Below are 18,656 nucleotides of genomic sequence, written 5' to 3'. Positions count from 1 at the left end.
GCATGTTCTCCCCGTGTCCGCGTGGGTTTCCTCCGGGTGCTCCGGTTTCCCCACAGTCCAAAGACATGCAGGTTAGGTTAACTGGTGACTCTAAATTGACCGTAGGTGTGAATGTGAGTGTGAATGGTTGTCTGTGTCTATGTGTCAGCCCTGTGATGACCTGGCGACTTGTCCAGGGTGTACCCCGCCTTTCGCCCGTAGTCAGCTGGGATAGGCTCCAGCTTGCCTGCGACCCTGTAGAAGGATAAAGCGGCTAGAGATGAGATGAGATGAGATGAGATGAGACGAGACATTTTGTTACCCCCCCCCAAAAAAAATAAATAAAATTCAATTAGTGTAATCATAATAAAAGTGAATGTTAAATGTGTTTAATGACTGAAATGGACACTTAACAGAACCAATCAGTAACATTATCTACACTATATTAATATTTTTGTGGGACAATGTGAGAAGACATCAAATTTAATATATTTTTGTAGCTATTAAAATTGTTACTAATTACTGGCCACTGACGAGGACAAACGCTTTGTTCCTCGACAATGTGCATTGCACGTACACATTTTTGCCTTTTATTTCAAGTAATGGCTGTATTTCCAATGTGAAAGCGCAGTGTTGGGCTGACCGCTCGCCATCGCTGTGTCTTCTGATTGAAAAAGCGCGCAGTAGTGCAGTAGGCGTGGCCTACCTATGTATGTTGTCCAAATCTACTCTGATTGGCTTACTGTGCCGTTGTCTCGCGTCTCCCCGCCCCACACTAAAGCGGAGTAAAAAAAGGCTGAGCGTGCCAGATTAAAACAGCTTTAATAAAGTAACGCATAGTATTTTATTGTAAGTAACGGGAACGGCGTTATAACGATGTAAAAAGTAATTAGTTAGATTACTCGTTACTAAAAAAAGTAACGCCGTTAGTAACGCCGTTTATTTCTAACGCCGTTATTCCCATCGCTGGCTATAATATAGCAAAAATAACAGTAATATAGCAAACATGTAGTATCTATACAAACCTCAGCCCTTCTTAAGGCCAATTTATGCTGACAACCCAGTCCTCGCAGACGGCGTCGCAGACAGCGTCTGCATAGCCCCCCCACCTTCGCAGATGTTCTGCGCGCACCTCCCAAAAATTGTGACCACCGCAGAAGCCTCGCAGACAGCGTCGCAGACAAGAGGGCTCTGACTCTACATCCGCTTCCCTACTTTCCCGGTTTGGTTTGTTTTCACGACCGCCATTTTTAAAAACACGAGCGAAGATGGAGCAGCATGAAGAGCGGTTGATTGAGGAAGTGAGGAAGTACGGACATCTATACGACTCCAGTTCTAGTCATTATAAAAAAAAAAAAGTTCTAGTCATTATAAGTAACCGGAGGATAAACACTACTCCACTAACCACACCCACCAACTACTCCTAGCGACTTCGCGCCCCCTTGTGTTGTGCCGGTGAATAACATCGCGCACGCTTATTACTCCCCGCTCAACGATAAATTACAACTGTCTGCGAAAAGCTATCTGCGAAAGCCTTGTCGCAAGAGCATGCAGAGGCCTGAACACTCCTCTTGTCCGGTTATAATAAACATAGATGATTGCACTTATGTAATCTATTAAATTGTCGATCTGCATTAATTCCAAAAAGTTGTTAAAAGGCTGTATCTGAGTGGCTGTGCTTTGGCTGCGAGTTCTCGTTCTCTCTCTCTCTCCCTCCCTCCCTCTGCAGTAGCCTTGGCTTCATTCCTCCTGGCTCTGTTCATCAGAATGAAGTGGCCTAGTGTACTGAGTCCCTTTCCCACACACTCCAGCTGCTGACCTCCACCTCAAGCCTGCACTGTGCAGAGTTTCAGCTTTAGCAGGGCAAAGGAGCCTCCGCACCCATGCAATATAGCAGTTCACATGCTTCAGTAGCATTCAAAAACAACAACAACGGAGATCAAAGAACGTGTGCTGCACGTTTTGCTGTCAGCAATTTTAACGCGCTCTGTGTTATTTGCACATGCCCCAGGCTGACAGCATAATCGCTCACTTCTTTCACTGAATTATTACAACAAAACGAGCTGTACAATCTGCTATCTGGCATCTACTTATTAACCATTACCACTGGCTTTTAATTATAGTTTGATTAAAAGTGTCATTCAAGCACTAGAAGGGAAAAATGCTTCAGAGAAATTGATAAAGCAGATCTGGATGAGACGTGAAAGGCATTCGGGAAAGACGGGAAGAGAAAGAAAGGGAATGATAGAGGTTGTCAACTTTTTTGTATCGCACAACAGTTCATCACAGTTTTCAAATGAACGCATTTTACTCACTGGGCAGTTTCATGAGAAACTGTGTGCCTCTTAATGAAACTATACTAGAACAAATTGTTTGTTAATTAAAACCATTTGATTAATTTTCTATTTAATACATAGAGTGAAGTAAATGTATACGGTAATATTTTGTAAAGAAACATTTTCCTGCACTTCTTTTGGGTCATCTTCATCGACAATATCCCATACCAAACTTTATCAAAGAAAAGAAAATTGGCTTCTCAAATTTAAAATCACTACATCTGTTGGTTACAATTGGGGTTAAAGGGGAACTGAAGTCATTTTTAAACTTGCTTTATTTCTTAATTAACGTGTTATTCGATTACGTTTTCGGTTTTAGTAACCTTATATCGTGACTCATATTGGCAACTAATTGCAATTAAATATTATACTTATCGGCCTATTCGGTTTTTAGCCATGGCGAATTAAGTCCATTTGGTCCACGGCAAGCGTCGCTTATCTGCGCGATCTTCACGAGACTTGCGCGAGACTTCGAAACGTGAAGTGTCATCCAGGTGTCAGTGCTGCCATTTTGAAAACTGTTTCCCAAACGAAGTATTGCACAAAAACTAGTTTAAACGACGATTACTGCCTACTTTTTCAAACTTTCCTGATTGCTATCAAAACAAACAAAACTTCCAGCTTGATTACGTCAGCATTAGAAAGAGGGCGCGCGCGTCTTTTGACAATGTTGGCGGATGTCGGTCACTTTGATTTCCGCTGTACGTTTTACTTCCGTCCTACGATGTCTCGCACAGGTCTCGACGAATCTCGTTTACGGCCATTGCTTTGACATATGGACTGATATATTACAGAGCATATTTCAAACACTCAACTTGCTATAGCAGTGACAAAATAGCGATCAAAAATGCATTCCTATATTTAATAAAATGAGATAAACAGAATTTTGATTTTAAAAAAATGTGCTTTCAGTTCTCCTTTAAATGAGTTAAAACTTTTCTGTCCTCGAGACCATGCGGTCTTTTTAACTCTTGATTGACAAAAAAAAAAAGGCAGTCACATGACTGCTATGCTGACCCTTGCCCCTTTTCCAATCTCTCTCTCTCTCTCTCTCTCTCTCTCTCGATAATAAGATTACAACAAACTCAGAAAAAAAACAGACCTCTGGCAACAGTGTCCATTCACACTGAATGGGGATTTAAATTATTACACAAAGACATGACATGTCCTTTATTCACCCATCTACAGGAAAACCATTTATAACTGAGACAGTCAAAGGGTGCTATTGTATGAAATGCATTCTAGAGAAAATGATCATGACAAACTGAATGAAAGAAAAAAAAGAAAGAAAATCTCTCTCATACATACGTCATTATCTCTCAGGTGATTACTGACACAAACACGCATTAGTTCATCTTCAAAACTGCTTTTAAAGACATGTTGTTCGAATTATACAACGCTTTCTGCTTTTCCAACAATCCTGAAAGGTGTTAATCTTCTCTTGAAGTTTCCTCTAACAAGCAAATAACAGCCCGAGTGCAGCCACTAAGAACAAATCGGTCCTTCCGTAAATGTCCCTTGAACATCCCTGAGCCAGCATCAGCCCACACCGCTGCCACGCTGATTATTATCCTGATTAAATGCCCACATGGTAGATATGATATACCAAAAATGTAGAACTCGTACAATATGAAAACCATGCTGCTAAACAGAAAGTCAACTAATTAAAATGTGAATAAAGTCCAACCCATAAATTATAGCAATAGCTGTGAATTGTGACTACACGCTTAACAGGGACCTTTTTGACTCGGCCTGTGTAGTTCAGTGCAGGTGGCAATATAAAGGCACTCAGTGTCGCCTACTAAATGCAAAGCAGAGTCATTTTAGTGCAGACAGACAGACAGACAGACAGCGTGAGAGAACGCCAGGGAGACAGTGAGAGAGTTTCAATTCCTGATTTTTAGTTCATCATATGAATTCACCCAGAAATAGAATTTAAATGCTTTGATTAAGACCTGTGTTTTATTAGATGCTGTTTTCTCACCAAATACCTCCAAAATACATCCAATATCTGCGTATTTCCACAGGAATATTTCATTTTTATTTTCACTTATTTTTATTTTATAATTGACATCCTAAACAACATTATGTGGTACATGTTCTCTGACAAAATATATATGTTTTGTTTTTTAATGTTCTGCTGAATGAATCTTAAATTTCTTCAGGATCTTCTCAAATGTCCATTTGAACCTTAACATGTTCTTATGGTTTCGTCTTTAATAGCTTTAGCTGGATTTTTAACTGCCAAAAATGTAGGTCATAAATAGGAAGAATGCATGTTTGTCGTTCTGTTTGTGTCTGAAATAGGAAACAGTTTATGAGCAAAAAGGAAAGTTTAAGGAAAACCACATCAGAAGTCTGAAGCAGGTTTATGACCTGTATGATCTTCAGGATTTTGACAGATAATTCTGACTGTACCATGTGCCTTTTATCTTTTCACACCTCGTCCTAAAAAAATTTTTTGCTGACATTATAAAGGGTTTCATGCTGAGAAATGAAACCTGTTTTACACATGTAGGAAAAAAAAAGTCAAATCTAGAACAAGAAGATTCTCTGATTGCCCCCCTGGGGGCTATTCTGCAGGTATATCACTTATAGGGTTCTAGAATATAGGAACACAACCCAATAAAAGTGTTCCTACATTCCAGAAATTTATAAGGGTGTTCCTATATCCTAGAATCCTTTAAAAGTATTCCTATAAACTAGAACCTTGTAAGAGTGTTCCTATATTCTAGAACCCTATAAAAGTGTTCCTAAATTCCCAAAATTTATCAGGGTGTTCCTTTACCCTAGAATCCTTTAAAAGTGTTACTATAAACTAGAACCCTGAAAGAGTGTTCCTACATTCTACAATCCTCTAAAAGTGCTCCTACATTCTAGAACTCCATAAAAGTGTTTCTACATTCTAGAATCCTCCAAGTGTTCTTATATTCTACAACTTTACAGCTTCTCTAAAGAGCTAAACTGTTTTCAGCTGTGCTAACATGATTGTACAAGGGTTTTCTAATCCTCCATTAGCCCTCTGAGGCAATGAGCAAACACATTGTACCATTAGAACACTGGAGTGAGAGTTGCTGGAAATGGGCCTCTATACACCTATGGAGATATTGCACCAAAAACCAGACATTTGCAGCTAGAATAGTCATTTACCACATTAGCAATGTATAGAGTGGATTTCTGATTAGTTTAAAGTGATCTTCATTGAAAAGAACAGTGCTTTTCTTTCAAAAATAAGGACATTTCAAAGTGACCCCAAACTTTTGAACGGTAGTACATTCTCAAAACCTCTAAGTATTATTTTATTCTAGAAGCTTATAAAAAAAAAGTGTTCCGACGTTCTAGAACCCTATAAGAGTGTTCTTATACTTTCAAAACCTCTGAGCATTCTTTTATTCTAGAAGCCCATAAGTGTTCCAACATTCTAGAGCCCTATTAAAAAAAACGTGTTCTTACATTCTCAAAACATCCAAGTATTATTTTATTCTAGAAGCCTATAAGTGTTCCGACATTCTAGAACCCTATTCTCAAAACCTCTAGTGTTCCAACATTCTAGGGCCCTATTAAAAAAAAAAGTGCGCTTACATTTTCAAAACCTCCAAGTATTCTTTTATACTAAAAGCCCATAAAAGTGTTCCAACATTCTAGAGCGTTCTTACATTCTCAAAACCTCTAGGTATTCTTTTATTCTAGCAGCCTATAAAAAAAAAAGTGTTCCGACATTCTAGAACCCTATAAGAGTGTTCTTATACTTTCAAAACCTCTGAGCATTCTTTTATTCTAGAAGCCTATAAGTGTTCCTACATTCTAGAACCCTATTCTCAAAACATGGGCTTCTAGAATAAAATAATGTTTTGAGAATAGGGTTCTAGAATGTAGGAACACTTATAGGCTTCTAGAATAAAAGAATGCTCAGAGGTTTTGAAAGTATAAGAACACTCTTATAGGGTTCTAGAATGTCGGAACACTTTTTTTTTATAGGCTGCTAGAATAAAAGAATACCTAGAGGTTTTGAGAATGTAAGAACGCTCTAGAATGTTGGAACACTTTTATGGGCTTTTAGTATAAAAGAATACTTGGAGGTTTTGAAAATGTAAGCGCACTTTTTTTTTTAATAGGGCCCTAGAATGTTGGAACACTAGAGGTTTTGAGAATAGGGTTCTAGAATGTCAGAACACTTATGGGCTTCTAGAATAAAATAATAAGTGTTCCAACATTCTAGAGCCCTATTAAAAAAGTGTTCTTACATTCTCAAAACCTCCAAGTATTCTTTTATTCTAGAAGCCTATAAGTGTTCCGACATTCTAGAACCCTATTCTCAAAACCTCTAGTGTTCCAACATTCTAGAGCCCTATTAAAAAAAAAAAAAAAGTGTTCTTACATTCTCAAAACCTCTAAGTATTCTTTTATTCTAGCAGCCTATAAAAAAAAAAAGTGTTCCGACATTCTAGAAATCTGTAAGAGTGGTACTAAATTCCAGAACCCTGTAAGGGTATTCTGACATTCTAGAACCCCATAAGCGTTTCCCTATCAGAAGGGATTCCAATCTAGAGCCCAGGTAGGAAGCTAAGCACTCTTAACTTTTTAAAGAACCCAATGAAGAACTTTTTTCTAAAGGACACTAACCCAATCAGGCGCGCCAACTGCTGTACTGTCAGGGCGCTATCATTTAATAATAATAATAATAATAATAATAATAATAATAATAATAATAATAATCACACAGGTGGATGTGAAAGAGAGCGCGCGCTTCTGCACCAGTAAAAAAAAACTGCGCAGTTAACAAACCCACGCAGTAAACACCATGAGACAAACACACTGTCCTGCTGGAGTGTTTATGCATTCACGCTTTCTGAGGACAGAGATAGATAGATAGATAGATAGATCGAATCCCCGCAAGCCTTACCTCTTCTTCTCTTTTTCAGAAGCCATGGTAAAGTTCCAGTCCCGAACACGAACCCGCGCAGTTCCTAAAGCTCTCGGGGATGAAGGCGGTTCCGCGCGCGCTGCGTCTTTACCCGCTCTCTGAACAGCCCATGCTGAGTGTGCTGAGCGCGCGCGCTGGGTTGCGGTCTCAGAGCACTGCTGAGGATCGCACTGCCTCTCTGCCGCAACGCGCGAGCGCTTTAAGGTCGGAAACTCTCCCGGCCACGCGCCTGACTGGGGCCAAGTTTTAAGAGCGCTATGGAAGGCCATATGGCGCAAAAATCTCATCTCATCTCATCTCATCTCATTATCTCTAGCCGCTTTATCCTGTTCTACAGGGTCGCAGGCAAGCTGGAGCCTATCCCAGCTGACTATGGGCAAGAGGCGGGGTACACCCTGGACAAGTCGCCAGGTCATCACAGGGCCGACACATAGACACATGCCCCTTTTCCACCAAATCAGTTCCAGGGCTGGTTCGGGGCCAGTGCTTAGTTTGGAACCGGGTTTTCTGTTTCCACTGACAAAGAACTGGCTCTGGGGCCAGAAAAACCAGTTCCAGGCTCGCACCAACTCTCTGCTGGGCCAGAGGAAAGAACTGCTTACGTCAGCGGGGGGGGCGGAGTTGTTAAGACCAACAACAATAACAAGACCGCGAAAGATCGCCATTTTTAAGCGACGAGAAACAGCAGCTGTACAAACGGGAAGTCATCCGTTATTATTGTTGTTGTTGTTGCTGCTGCTGCTGCTTCTTCCGTGTTGTTGTTGCTTCGATGTTTGCACCAAGGTTTATGCAAACGCAGCGACGTAACTGACGTATACAGTGACATAATGACGTAGCTTCCCTTAGCACCGCGAGCTATGGAAAAGCAAACTGGTTCTCAGCTGGCTCGCAAGTTGAACGAGTTGTGAACCAGCACCAGCACTGGCCCCGAACCAGCCCTGGAACTGATTTGGTAGAAAAGGGATAACAGACAACCATCCACACCTACGGTCAATTTAGAGTCACTAGTTAGCCTAGTGATTGGCACTGTAGGTTTAATTTAATATCTCATCTCATCTCATTATCTCTAGCCGCTTTATCCTGTTCTACAGGGTCGCAGGCGAGCTGGAGCCTATCCCAGCTGACTACGGGCGAAAGGCGGGGTACACCCTGGACAAGTCGCCAGGTCATCACAGGGCTGACACATAAGGCCAATTTATGCTGACAACCCAGTCCTCGCAGACGGTGTCGCAGATAGTGTCTGCGTAGCCCCCCCACCTTCGCAGACGCTCTGCGCGCACCTCCCAAAAATTGTGACCACCGCAGAAGCCTCGCAGACAGCGCCGCAGACAAGAGGGCTCTGATTGGTCCACTCTACATCCGCTGTACACGCACTTCCGCTTCCCTACTTTCCCGGTTTGGTTTGTTTTCACGACCGGCATTTTTAAAAACACGAGCGAAGCTGGAGCAGCACGAAGAGCGGTTGATTGAGGAAGTACGTACATCTATACGACTCCAGTTCTAGTCATTATAAAAATAAAAAAAAAAGTTCTAGTCATTATAAGTAACCGGAGGATAAACACTCCACTAACCACACCCACCAACTACTCCTAGTGACTTTGCACCCCCTTGCGTTGTGCCGGTGAATAACATCGCGCACGCCTATTTCTCCCCGCTCAACAATAAATTACAACTGTCTGCGAAAAGCTATCTGCGAAAGCCTTGTCGCAAGAGCATGCAGAGGCCTATAGACACATGTCCCTTTTCCACCAAAGCAGTTCCAGGGCTGGTTCGGGGCCAGTGCTTAGTTTGGAACCGAGTTTTCTGTTTCCACTGACAAAGAACTGGCTCTGGGGCCAGAAAAACCGGTTCCAGGCTAGCACCAACTCTCTGCTGGGCCAGAGGAAAGAACTGCTTACGTCAGCGGGGGGCAGAGTTGTTAAGACCAACAACAATAACAAGACCGCGAAAGATCGCCATTTTTAAGCGACGAGAAACAGCAGCTGTACAAAACGCGAAGTCTCATCTCATTCTCATTATCTGTAGCCACTTTATCCTGTTCTACAGGGTCGCAGGCAAGCTGGAGCCTATCCCAGCTGACTACGGGCGAAAGGCGGGGTACACCCTGGACAAGTCGCCAGGTCATCACAGGGCTGACACATATGGCCCTTTTCCACTACCCTTTTTCAGCTCACTTCAGCTCGCTTCAGCTCACTTCAGCCCGACACGGCTCGCGTTTCGACTACCAAAAACCAGCACGACTCAGCTCGTTTCAGCCCTGCTTAGCCCCTAAAACTCGCACCGTTTTGGAGTGGGGCTGAAGTGAGCCGAAGCGAGCCGAGTGAGGCTGGGGGCGTGAGGAGACACTCCCCTGTGCACTGATTGGTGAGGAGGAGTGTCCTCACATGCCCACACATGCCCCGCGAGCGCGCTGGGATCTGTAAACAGCGCAAACCCGGACGAAGAAGAATTACGAATTACGAGAATTATGAAGCCTTATGCGCCTCGCCTCATCTATACGCTCTTGCCAGTATCTGTCCGCGTTGTCGGTGACAACAAGCCACAGCACCAAGACCAGCAACACTAACGACTCCATGTCCTCCATGTTTATTGTTTACTATCCGGGTTGTGAGACTACCGCTTAAAAGCTCACTGATGTCACTGTTTGCGCTGCTTAACGACATCACCTGACGTCCACCCACTTTCGCTAACTCCACCCAATGTGTCCACCCACTTCCAGCCAGCACGGTTCAGCGCAGTTGTAGTCGAAATGCAACTCCAACAGCCCCGCTCAGCCCGACTCAGCACGGCACGGCTCAGCCCGACTCAGCCGCGTTTGTAGTGGAAAAGCGGCAATAGACACAGACAACCATTCACACTCACATTCACACCTACGGTCAATTTAGAGTCACCAGTTAACCTAACCTGCATGTCTTTGGACTGTGGGGGAAACCGGAGCACCCGGAGGAAACCCACGCGGACACTGGGTGAACATGCAAACTCTGCACAGAAAGGCCCTCGCCGGCCACGGGGCTCGAACCCGGACCTTCTTGCTGTGAGGCGACAGCGCTAACCACTACACCACCGTGCCGCCTGGCACAAAAATATAGACGCATAAACCACTCAGTGATTTTACACCATGTTTTTACAGATTTTGTCGCTACTGCCTCATAGAGCCAAGAGCCACTATGTCATCGTGTTGTAATAATCATAATAAATAATAATAAGTTCAATTTATATAGCACCTTTCTCAAAACCCAAGGTCGCTTTACAATTATACAGGGGCGTAGCTGGGGGGTCCCGGGGTGCCCGTGACCCCCCTGTTGGACCGTACATTTTTTCAATAGCCGCATAAGCATATTAGAAAAGCGCCTACTGTCATTTTTCTAACATTTTTTTTTTAACTAGATTGTCACCGGGCGGCACGGTGGTGTAGTGGTTAGCACTGCCGCCTCACAGCAAGAAGGTCCTGGGTTCGAGCCCAGTGGCCGATGAGGGCCTTTCTGTATGGAGTTTGCATGTTCTCGCCGTGTCCACATGAGTTTCCTCCGGTTTCCCCCACAGTCCGAAGACATGCAGGTTAGGTTAACTGGTGACTCTAAATTGACCGTAGGTGTGAATGTGAGTGTGAATGGTTGTCTGTGTCTCTGTGTCAGCCCTGCGATAACAAGACGACTTGCCCAGGGTGTACCCCACCTTTCACCCATAGTCAGCTGGGATAGGCTCCAGCTTGCTTGCGACCCTGAAGGACAGGATAAGCAGCTACAGATAATGGATGGATGGATAGATTGTCACCTCGGCCTCATTAGGGTTTCTATAACTTCCTGTGGTTTGGGCGAGAAAACCCAGTTTGTCAGAGTGTGTGCTGGAGAGGCGGCTGTAAGTGCAGATATGTTAAATAGTACACAGTGCGATATGAGCATAAAGTGCATGAAACGCACACAACAGGCAAACATTCCAAAACAGCAGGCAAAGTCGTAATCAAGGAAACAGGCTGGAGGTCGATCGAGGCGCGGACAGAATATCAGAGGCAAAACTATACAAGATCAAGGGACGAGAAACAGGAGTCAAAAAACCAGGAGGTCAACAAGAACAGGGACAGGAAACAATGCTCAGTAAGGCACACTAGACGCGGCGTAATACTTCGCATCATCCTTGCATGGGCGCAGTCCTTAAAAAGTCCAAACATAGTTCATTGATTAAAGACAGGTGTTCTTTGTTAACGGTGCGCGTGCCGGAGCTCGTTAGGCGTGCGCCCAGCCCGAGGCGCGCCTTCAGGTACACGGGCCAAGGCGCACAGGACTGACACCGTTCTGCGCAAGCGCAACACGATCGTACTAGAAAGCATGGTCAAGCTGCCAGTGTAGCTGCAGTCTTTTTAGCTGCGAATTATGAGTATTTCCTCTTGTGTTAATAATTCGCCATGTCAAAACAAGCAAAACTTTCCTCCTTCTTTTGACATGACGAGAGGTAAGTAAATTATTATATATTTTTTCCATCAAAGTTGCATTTTGTGGCGTCGAAGCTAAGTTTTAGTGCACCGTTTCTAGAACACAACATCAAGAAAACGTGGAAGAAACAGCAATAACCGAAGAGCTGGTTTCTAAGCTACCTAAAACTAGCAATGGTAATTATTTTTTGTTACATAATGTACTCAGGCTGCCAGTCAGGGTGTGACCCCCCTTTTGAAAAATCCTATCTGTGTCCTTGTTATAGGAAGAAAATAAAAAGGTCCACCAAATAAAGGTCAGGATGTCATTCCAATGGTGTAGCAGCCACAGTCCCACCAAAAGGCGTACAAAAACAAGTCCCACACCACCAACACAGCCGCCATGACACCACTGGGCAACATCACTCGGAACACCACGCCATGGATCCACAAAGCGAGCATAGACGCACTGCCACGCAGAGCGCTGGTATGTCCGAAACCGCCTACACAGCCGCCGCAACGCCACTGAGCAACATCGCTCGGAACATCACGCCAAGCACTAAAGCACTGCTGCACAGAGTGCTGGACAACCACGATGTTATTATTTTGAAAACCCACCAGCCGACTGATCTGGCACGTTTTAATTGTGCGACAGTAATGACAATAAATAACAATGCGATGGACTAGTGTCCGAAAGCGGTTTTTCATTTTACCAATGAGCTCACTATATAGTCCTCTATATAGTAATTCCCTAGATAGTGAATAGGGAGTAGTGAACGACGATTTCGGACACAGGCCATGTTACCATGCGTAACGCAAACATCTGTGTTCTCATCTCATCTTATTATCTCTAGCCGCTTTATCCTGTTCTACAGGGTCGCAGGCAAGCTGGAGCCTATCCCAGCTGACTACGGCGAAAGGCAGGGTACACCCTAGACAAGTCGCCAGGTCATCACAGGGCTGACACATAGACACAGACAACCATTCATACTCACATTCACACCTACGGTCAATTTAGAGTCACCAGTTAACCTAACCTGCATGTCTTTGGACTGTGGGGGAAACCGGAGCACCCGGAGGAAACCCACGCGGACACGGGGAGAACATGCAAACTCCACACAGAAAGGCCCTCGCCGGCCACGGGGCTCGAACCCGGACCTTCTTGCTGTGAGGCGATAGCGCTAACCACTACACCGCCATGCCGCCCCACATCTGTGTTCTGATAAAAAAAAAAAAACACAGTAGAAACATTGTTGTCCAGTATTAATTTGCTTACTGTCTAGAAGTGAGAGTTGTATCAAGGAGGAGAGAAAAAGATTTTTAAAAAGTTCTTATTAATATCACCCAGAGTACACTAATCACTTTCAGATAGGGCTATAGATATCTAACAGGTGGGTCAACAATGATCAGAACAACAAAATAGTTTCCTGCATCCAAATATGCATCGTTCCATATTATAACGTGTGCAAAAAGCAGTATGTGATAATCCGTAGGGTGTCTGAATACTGAGTAGACATTTAATAGTAGTCAAACGGTACCCAAATTATTTACTAAATCCATAGTATGCAAATGTATCACACTACACTACACTATCCCATCATTCATCTGGAGTCTCCGAATAACCAAAGAAGAACAATTCCCCCAGGAGAAATGACAAACTGAAGGGAAGCCAGTTGTTGCAGCATCCAAAGGATGTCTCTGGTGATAATGGGGATAATAATTGGGCAGATTTTGGGTCCGATTCACCTTTCTTCACAATCCCATTGTTTTTTCCCCATTCAAGGCTGGTCTGAGCTGATTTTCTGCCCAAATGATCCTATAGCGTGAGGAGTTTACACACATAATCAGTGTTACCAACTGGATCAGAGTCTCCTCGATTTCAAATATCAAACATTTGATATTTAAGACTAGAAATCATGTAGTGTGAAAGGAACCTTCCCATGCCATGTGGCATATAGGGCGGCGCCGATCTCTGTTTCCGTAGCCCTTGGCCTCTCGCCTATTACATAGCTAGGGTTACAGTGGGGGACTAGTGCTCTGGTAACCGTGAGAGTTTGACTCCCCACTCGCATCTGTATTGCAGCGTGCCTTGCCAGATGGCAGCAGGTACCATTTTTACGATGGTCTTTGGTATGATCCGACCGTGAGTAGAACTCACGATCTCACGATCGAGAGGCGGACACGCTAACCACTAGGCCAACTCGCAGTAGTGTGAAAGGAACAGTAACAGAATATTGAGCAGAAATCCACAATAGCCAGTGAGAGCGAGCAGACCGGGAAGCAGCACTAACCAGATGTTGTGTCCTTGTATAGGTAATAAACAATAAAAGTTTATTTCCAGGGCGGCACGGTGGTGTAGTGGTTAGCGCTGTCGCCTCACAGCAAGAAGGTCCTGGGTTCGAGCCCCGGGGCCGGCGAGGGCCTTTCTGTGTGGAGTTTGCATGTTCTACCCGTGTCTGCGTGGGTTTCCTCTGGGTGCTCCGGTTTCCCCCACAGTCCAAAGACATGCAGGTTAGGTTAACTGGTGGCTCTAAATTGACCGTAGGTGTGAATGTGAGTGTGAATGGTTGTCTGTGTCTATGTGTCAGCCCTGTGATGATCTGGCGACTTGTCCAGGGTGTACCCCGCCTTTCGCCCGTAGTCAGCTGGGATAGGCTCCAGCTTGCCTGCGACCCTGTAGAAGGATAAAGCGGCTAGAGATAATGAGATGAGATGAGTTTATTTCCAAGTCATCTCCAGCTTGCACTGTAAAATGTATAAAACCGTCATCATTCTGTCTTCTTAGCCATGACCTCATCCAACTTCATCCACAGTTTTCCTCTTTTGAAAAAAAAAATCATTTGTGAACGAAGTTGCACCAGGAAAGTCCACATTAATGCAGGGATGGTCACAAATGGGGAGCGGTTTACAAATACCGAATCAGTCTATAAATAAACGTAACAGCGGCAAAATATTCTTTTGAATGAAAATAGTTCATTTGTGAATCATGAAATAAATTTGTGAATTGTGTGACTTTTTTTTTTTGAAGAATGAGGAAAATAGTCTGACTCCATAGTAGTCTCTTACATTTTTAAAATCAGTTAAGATTTGCAAATCCTCTATTGTGCCCCAGGCCTTAGGGTCCTGGTATGAAATTGCCCATTTAAAGATGAACAAAACCCCAAAATAAACTTCTTTATACAGACAGATAATATCCATAATATTTTACATGACTTACCGAGGTGGAGATCAAGTGGATACATTGCTTCGAAATTGTTGTAAACAACTCTGAAGATAATTAATTAAATAAAAATTGTCCTGGGCGGCACGGTGGTTAGCGCTGTCGCCTCACAGCAAGAAGGTCGGGGTTCGAGCCCCGTGGCCGGCGAGGGCCTTTCTGTGTGGAGTTTGCATGTTCTCCCCGTGTCCGCGTGGGTTTCCTCCGGGTGCTCCGGTTTCCCCCACAGTCCAAAGACATGCAGGTTAGGTTAACTGGTGACTCTAAATTGACTGTAGGTGTGAATGTGAGTGTGAATGGTTGTCTGTGTCTATGTGTCAGCCCTGTGATGACCTGGCGACTTGTCCAGGGTGTACCCCGCCTTTCGCCCGTAGTCAGCTGGGATAGGCTCCAGCTTGCCTGTGACCCTGTAGAACGGGATAAAGCGGCTAGAGATAATGAGATGAGATGAAAAATTGTCCTTGTATTTTTATGTGACATGCTTTTGTTTGTTTTTAATTCACTGAGAAAACTGATCTTTTTAGACAGCAAGAATCACATTGCTATGACAACCACCATTGTTTACTAGCGTCTGTGTCAGGACCATGTATGCGTTATGTAGCCGAGTGAGATTTACACTTCATAAAAGTGAAGCCTGTTGATTCGCAGGTTTTGCTGCCAGTAAAAATCACATGGTTACGGAAAATTTCTGATTAGATTTTTAGAATTAGAAGCCTTTATTTGTCACATATACTGTACATTATGAAGTTCTTTCTCTGCATTTAACCCTGCTGAAGCAGTGAACTCTCTCTCTCTCTTTCTCTCTCTCTCTCACACACATACACAGAGAGAGAGAGAGAGAGAGAGAGAGAGAGAGAGAGTTCACTGCTTCTAAAAATTCTAATTAAAAAGAAAAAAGAAAAAAAATCCCCAGGTGCCACTGCTCTCTCTCTCTCTCTCTCTCTCTCTCACACACACACACACACACACACACACACAGAGCAGTGGCACCTGGGGATTTTTTTCTTTTTAATTAGAATTTTTAGAATTAGAAGCCTTTATTTGATGGCTCTGTGTAATGAAGGTAACTAGGCGTACTAATGTGCCAGTTACATCACAGGCGGGTTTCAGTGTAAATGGTTGCATCCTGGCAAGCCTATTTTTAAACTTGATTTCTGTTTCTGGTTGAGAGTACACTGTGCGCATTCTGGCTGCTGCTTCTCACTGGAGCATTTTATTTTAATTTTATTTCCCTTTTGTTTTTCTTTTTTGTGTTTGTGTAGTTTGATGTTTGTTTTATGTTTGAATGTTTTGTCCACTGGTTGTGGTGTGGCTCCGGACCCAGTTTTGGTTGTCGGTTCCCGCCAGGCCTTGGTCCACCATGGTGATGCCCGTGCTCCTGGCTGTGGACTGCAGTGAACTCGTTGCTCTTTTAACCTCGTGGTTGTCCAGCGCTCTGTGCAGCAGTGCTTTTGTGTTTGGCGCGGTGTTCTGAGCGATGTTGCTAGGTGGTGTTGCAGTGGCTGTGCAGGTGGTTTGGGACGTATCAGTGCTCTGCATAGTGGTGCTTCTGTGCTTGCTTTGTGGATCCGTGGCACGGTGTTCTGAGTGATGTTGCCCGGCGGTGTTGCGGCAGCTGTGCAGGCGGGGTGGGATTTATCTTTGTGTGCCTTTTGGTGGGACTGTGGCTGCTACACCATTGGAATGACATCCTGACCTTCTTTTGGTGGACTTTTTTTTTTTAATTGTAAAGCGAACTTGGGTATGAGAAAGGCACAATATAAATTCAACTGATTATCTCATCTCATCTCATTATCTCTAGCCGCTTTATCCTGTTCTACAGGGTCGCAGGCAAGCTGGAGCCTATCCCAGCTGACTACGGGCAAAAGGCGGGGTACACCCTGGACAAGTCGCCAGGTCATCACAGGGCTGACACATAGACACAGACAACCATTCACATCTACGGTCAATTTAGAGTCACCAGTTAACCTAACCCGCATGTCTTTGGACTGTGGGGGAAAACCGGAGCACCCGGAGGAAACCCACACGGACACGGGGAGAACATGCAAACTCCACACAGAAAGGCCCTCGCCGGCCACGGGGCTCGAACCCGGACCTTCTTGCTGTGAGGCGACAGCACTAACCACTACACCACCGTGCCGCCCTAGCAATATCATAACTTTTAAAATGGATAAATTATTGTTATAAAGTTTTATTTTTAATTTAAATGTGTGGAGGGGGGCGGCACGGTGGTGTAGTGGTTAGCACTGTCGCCTCACAGCAAGAAGGTTCTGGGTTCGAGCCCAGCAGCCGGCGAGGGCCTTTCTGTGTAGAGTTTGCACGTTGTCCGCATGGGTTTCCTCCGGGTGCTCCGGTTTCCCCCACAGTCCAAAGACATGCAGGTTAGGTTAATTGGTGGCTCTAAATTGACCGTAGGTATGAATGTGAGTGTGAATGGTTGTATGTGTCTATAGCTGTGTTCACATATATACCGGTATGATAGTGGTATAACTGTATCGATACAAAGTATACCGGTACAGTTTAGTGCATCTGTCCACACTAACGAGAAACGTTTGCGGTTTTCTTTCACGGTAGTTGAAATGCGCGTGCGCGAAATGTTTCCGTTGTTACCGAGTAACTTCCTTCCGAGAATATGGCGGATGAAACAACGTGTGTGTGCTTTTTGTTGTCAATGTACAGTCTGTATTTCTGGTGGTCATTTATTCAGTTGAATCGTATAAAACGCGCGAGGCAGTTGAGAAAGAAACAAAGAAAACGAATCTCCGTTCTTCACTATTTTATTCAGCGAAGACATCGATTGAGGTGTGTGACTTTGCGCATGCGCATTATATTTGTATCGATACAGAACCGCTTCATCTGTCCACACTACAGTGAAGCGCTACGGTACCGATACTGTACCGGTACGAAACCCATACATTTGTGGGTTTCGTACCGATACAGTTATACCGCTACAGTACCGGTATAGTTGCTAGTGTGGACAGGTGTTGCGGTACGAAAGTAGTATCGTATCAGTACAAAATCCCTAGTGTGGACAGGGTATACTGTATGTGTCAGCCCTGTGATGACCTGGCGACTTGTCCAGGGTGTACCCCGCCTTTCGCCCGTAGTCAGCTGGGATAGGCTCCAGCTTGCCTGCGACCCTGTAGGACAGGATAAAGCGGCTAGAGATAATGGATGGATGGATGTGTAGAGGGCACATCAGGGCATGTTCAGCAAACGGCATTTATTTTTGTGTTTTGTTTGATTTTAATAAAATTTGTGATCCATTTGGCGTTCCATAGTGGGACCTTACTGCTCATCTTGCACCACTTGACCTCAGAAAGCTTGCAATGTGAGTGTTTTCGGACCTCTAGATCTTTCTTGCACATTGACCAAATAAGAAAGTTAAAAATGCTATGAATAATATACACACAGCTGTAATCTAATCCGAACAGTGAGAGCACGTTAAATGTTTCATTTAGTGGCTCTAAGGGGACAGACAGGATATAAGGTCAGTGCACATTTCCTCTGGCGGGGCCACAGACACTGATCTTCACAGCACCAGACCAAGCCAGCTCAACAGGTTAGCCCTTAGAGAAGACAAAGGAATGCCTTTTCTGCTTACAATGACCAAACATTTAACAAAACAAAAGGCTGCATTTCCCCCTGATGATTTGTAGATTGGAAGCCTTTCTTTTGACTGAATGGGTGGATGTGCCATAATGCAATCACTCCAGATTTCATCAGGACATCATAGTATTTAATAGGATCAAAAAGAAAAACCAAACACATTCACATCCTTTAGATTACAGT

At 44.1% G+C, this 18,656-nt stretch overlaps 1 protein-coding gene across 1 annotated transcript in view; it reads right to left on the bottom strand.

Annotated features, from left to right (window-relative positions):
• The window catches only part of epas1a (endothelial PAS domain protein 1a), a 79,536-nt gene extending 72,009 nt beyond the window's left edge, over positions 1-7,527 (bottom strand). Inside the window, exon 1 of the mRNA XM_060940222.1 lies at positions 7,219-7,527. Coding sequence (XP_060796205.1) covers positions 7,219-7,526 — 308 coding nt within the window. The 5' untranslated portion in view covers position 7,527. The remainder of the gene's footprint in view (positions 1-7,218) is intronic.
• Positions 7,528-18,656: the final 11,129 nt, after the last annotated feature.

The sequence above is a fragment of the Neoarius graeffei genome, chromosome 14 (genome assembly GCF_027579695.1).
Source record: "Neoarius graeffei isolate fNeoGra1 chromosome 14, fNeoGra1.pri, whole genome shotgun sequence".
In the NCBI taxonomy this organism is placed as follows: Eukaryota; Metazoa; Chordata; class Actinopteri; order Siluriformes; family Ariidae; genus Neoarius; species Neoarius graeffei.
This window is presented reverse-complemented; position numbering and strand designations above follow the sequence as displayed.